Genomic DNA, 3,601 nt, shown 5'->3' on the forward strand with positions numbered 1-3,601 from the left:
TTTCATTTCCCAATATTATTACTATTGATCTTGAATATACTCAGCTTACTGATGACATAATCCTAGATAGAATGATTAGAATATCGAGGTTTATGATAGAAGGTTTAGTATGTCGTCGAACGTTGTTATTTTTTTCGAGTAACAACCGATATTTACAACATGAACACCAACAACAATTTCAAAAACAACAAAAGAAGATCAAACTATTTTCTAAAAATAGAAAAACCAATAAGAAATAGATTAAAAAAAAAAAGAAAGAATCAAGTCCATCAAATTTACGATGTGTCCTTAAGAAAATTATTCCACTCAAATATCCAAGGTTAATGGATTATATCCTCACGTGATAAAATGATTAATTTCAGCAAATTTATTGAACTACGAACTCACTCAACAATTTGTAAATCACACTTGAGTTTCTCAAGAAGAAAAGAGTGTTTACTTTAAAATTTTTGTGCCTTTACCTGAGAAAAAATTCAGGTATTTATAATCAAAAGGTGGTGCTTCAGAAAGGAAGAGATGGCTCTTGAAAGATTGCACTGATTTGGATCATCACCAACCTGCGGAGCCTATTTGCGACCACAGATGGGTCACATACGGTTGCAGGTTGTCTTATCTCTAAAACCAATAAGTTTCTTTTGACTTGCGATGGCATCAGCATTTGTAAATGGTTGAGTGTTCACGCAGGTCATTAACTCTCAAGTTTCAAATGAACTTTATAAAAATGATAATCTCTCGATCATTTGATAAATCAAAGACGAAGTCAAACGAGCGACGACAATGACGACCGGAGGCTTGTCTTCTTCTTATGTTGCTATCGACATGTTTTATGGGAGAACACTCTTTTCATAAAGTGAATGCACATTTCACTTTTCCTCCATTTTTCATTCACATTTCACTAGAACCCAACAGTCCAGTTTTCTTATCAGTATCATTTTTGTTAGTCTCCCACTATCTTGATCTTAGATTTTAGTATCTCTTTGGCTTTAGCTATCGTATTATTTGCTCATTTTTTGGTGCTATATTGTTCTCTTCTCCAGTTGTTTTTTGTATGGATTCTTAATTACTATATTTTTTTATATACTTGATTTTGATATGATTAACTTAATTAATTTCGAGGTCTATCAAAAATATTCTCTTTATCTTTTCCAATTAGGAGTAATACTTCATACATACTATAAACCACCCTCCTCAAATCTCACTTATAAAATTATATTGAATATATTATTGATTTATTAAAAAGTAGTTTTTATTCATCAATCAAAAACCAAAAATTTGTTCCTAAAAAAATATTTTAGTGACTGTCGTTGTACCAAACATGCTACTCCATCTCAACTTTGGAGTTTCCAAGTGTGTGCTTATATGTTATCCTAGATTGAATTTTCCTTTTGAAGCTTTAATTAAAAAATAAATGTGAAGCACTCTTAGGTTTATTAGATGATCAACATACACAAGCAAAGATGTAACTAAAATATCGTAAGTCAGGCAAAAATTACTAAACAAGACATCATCAGATGATGTTTATTTAACTTAATGCAGCCATGGATACAGACGTGTATCAGATTAATTCCATTTTTCTATAATTTTGACTTAATTTTCTTAAAGCAAAGTCACTGAACGAGGTGCATAGAGCTAGTTTTTTTACTTCATTTATTTATTTACAACTCCATCTCTTTTAACACTTCATTCTAAACTATTAGCTACCGTCTTCCTTCATATGCTTCTTTTTGTCCTTTACCTGCATCACAATGGAAGATATAAAACAGTAAAATGCATATTACCCAAAACCCAAATTTTTTAAAAGAAAATCAAAAAAATTCCATCATATTATTGAGGACACATGTAATTAATGGTGTATTTGGTATTAGCATATAAGTCATTTTTCGGAAAAATATTTTTCATGAGAGTTTTTTTTCCATCAAAAAGAAAAAAATGACTTCCCTCATTACTTAACTAATAACACTCGAGATGTTACTCCCTTAGTCTATGATCTTTACTACACTTAGTCCATGTATTATTTTCTGTGAAAAATGCTTTCCATCAGAAATACCACACTTAATTTATTTGCGGTCCAATTTCCGAAAAAGCATTTTTCAAAAAAAACGCTTCCCATCGGAAAAAGTTTTTTGGAAAATTGGAAATTAAACAAAAACTCCTAAAAATATTTCTCGTGAAATATGACTTTTATCATACAAAAGACGTTTACAGAAAGGAAAAAAAAATAACAATACCTTTTTGCATCTCATTCACAACAATATCACTATTTGGCATCTTTTCACTGACATTAATTTGCTCAAATTTAGCTTTTGAAGTAGATGTATTATAAGCATTATTTTCACTAGTAGTTATTTTTGGCATCGGAGGAAAAAGATCTTTTATGGATAACTCAGGATTTTCTTTAACCATTTCAGATCTTTTTTTCTTAAAAAAACTTTGTTCTTGCCTTGTTATCTCTTCAAGAAATTCCTTAAAGGTTAATTCACGAAATTGGTCTTTCATTTTTTTAATTTGTAAAAGGAAAAAAGATGGAAGAAATGTGAGAGGTGTAGGTGTGTACAAAAATGAGTTGATTGGTAGTGCTATATATATAGGACAAATATGGGAGTTTCATGAGGTTAAAGTTAGTTGTATGAAGTTTTCTCATTTACTGTTATTGTTGAGGAGACGATGATATCATCCCTAATGAAGTTAAAGTTTATGTTAGGCATAATACATGAACATGAATTTAAGATTTGCTTCGACCGATAAATATGTACTCCAACTTTGAGAATACATATTTAGACATCTCAAGTTGAGATCAAGAATGTATATTAACCACTAGAGTTGGCATGGTGGTTCAGCGCCATATCCCTTAAGCAAGAGGTCGGGGGTTCGATCCCCACCTCTGGCGAATGGAGCAAACTCTGTGGCCGATTCCCTACCGTTTAATGTGCTGACAGAGGAACGGAGGATTAGTCTCACGGCTGCCGGCTGTGGGAATACCTTGGGAAACAAAAAAAAAATGTATATTTACATACACATATATTTTGTCTCAATTGGAAACTAAATTAAAAATTCCCACTTATTCTAACTATTTCTCATGAACACCCTATACTAACGTGACACATAAAATGTATAGGTGCGTGTTAAGATGATTATTTTATAAGTTAGAGTGTTCAACTGACAAAGTAAAGATGAGCTTGTCAAAGTTGGAGCGTTTACTTGCCAGCTGAGGCCAACTTTAATTGCAAATTTTTGTATTATGCCTTTAAATTTTATACAATGTGAATGTAAGAAAATTTTTAACATCATATCATATTTATAGTCTATGATAAAAAGTATAGGAATGGAGCTAGGGTGCATTGAGGGATTCATATTCAAAGTCCCTTTAGTAAAACATATATTATATATAAAGTTAATACATTTTTTTTTATGTTTATTAAGGGTGTCAAACGGGCCGGGCTGACCCGACCCAATCCGGCTCGGTTTGACCCGGCTCGATCAGCCCACGGGTTGTAGGATATCGGGTACCGAACAAATTTATTTTTGGTTTTGGACTCGATTAATCTAGCCTCTAACCAAGCCCGATCCAGGCCCCTTGGTTAACTGGCCCGAACCGGTTCAG

The 3,601-nt window shown here is 32.3% G+C and overlaps 1 protein-coding gene across 1 annotated transcript; it reads right to left on the reverse strand.

Annotated features, from left to right (window-relative positions):
• Window positions 1-1,397: 1,397 nt before the first annotated feature.
• On the reverse strand, window positions 1,398-2,591 carry LOC107849896. Its single transcript, XM_016694424.2, has 2 exons — window positions 2,229-2,591; window positions 1,398-1,735 (listed from the first exon to the last, which is right to left on the reverse strand). The coding sequence occupies exons 1-2, from the start codon at window positions 2,494-2,496 to the stop codon at window positions 1,698-1,700; spliced, it is 306 nt and encodes a 101-aa protein (XP_016549910.1). The 5' UTR covers window positions 2,497-2,591; the 3' UTR covers window positions 1,398-1,697.
• Between the last annotated feature and the right edge of the window lie 1,010 nt (window positions 2,592-3,601).

Source organism: Capsicum annuum, chromosome 12 (assembly GCF_002878395.1).
Source record: "Capsicum annuum cultivar UCD-10X-F1 chromosome 12, UCD10Xv1.1, whole genome shotgun sequence".
Lineage (NCBI taxonomy): Eukaryota > Viridiplantae > Streptophyta > Magnoliopsida > Solanales > Solanaceae > Capsicum > Capsicum annuum.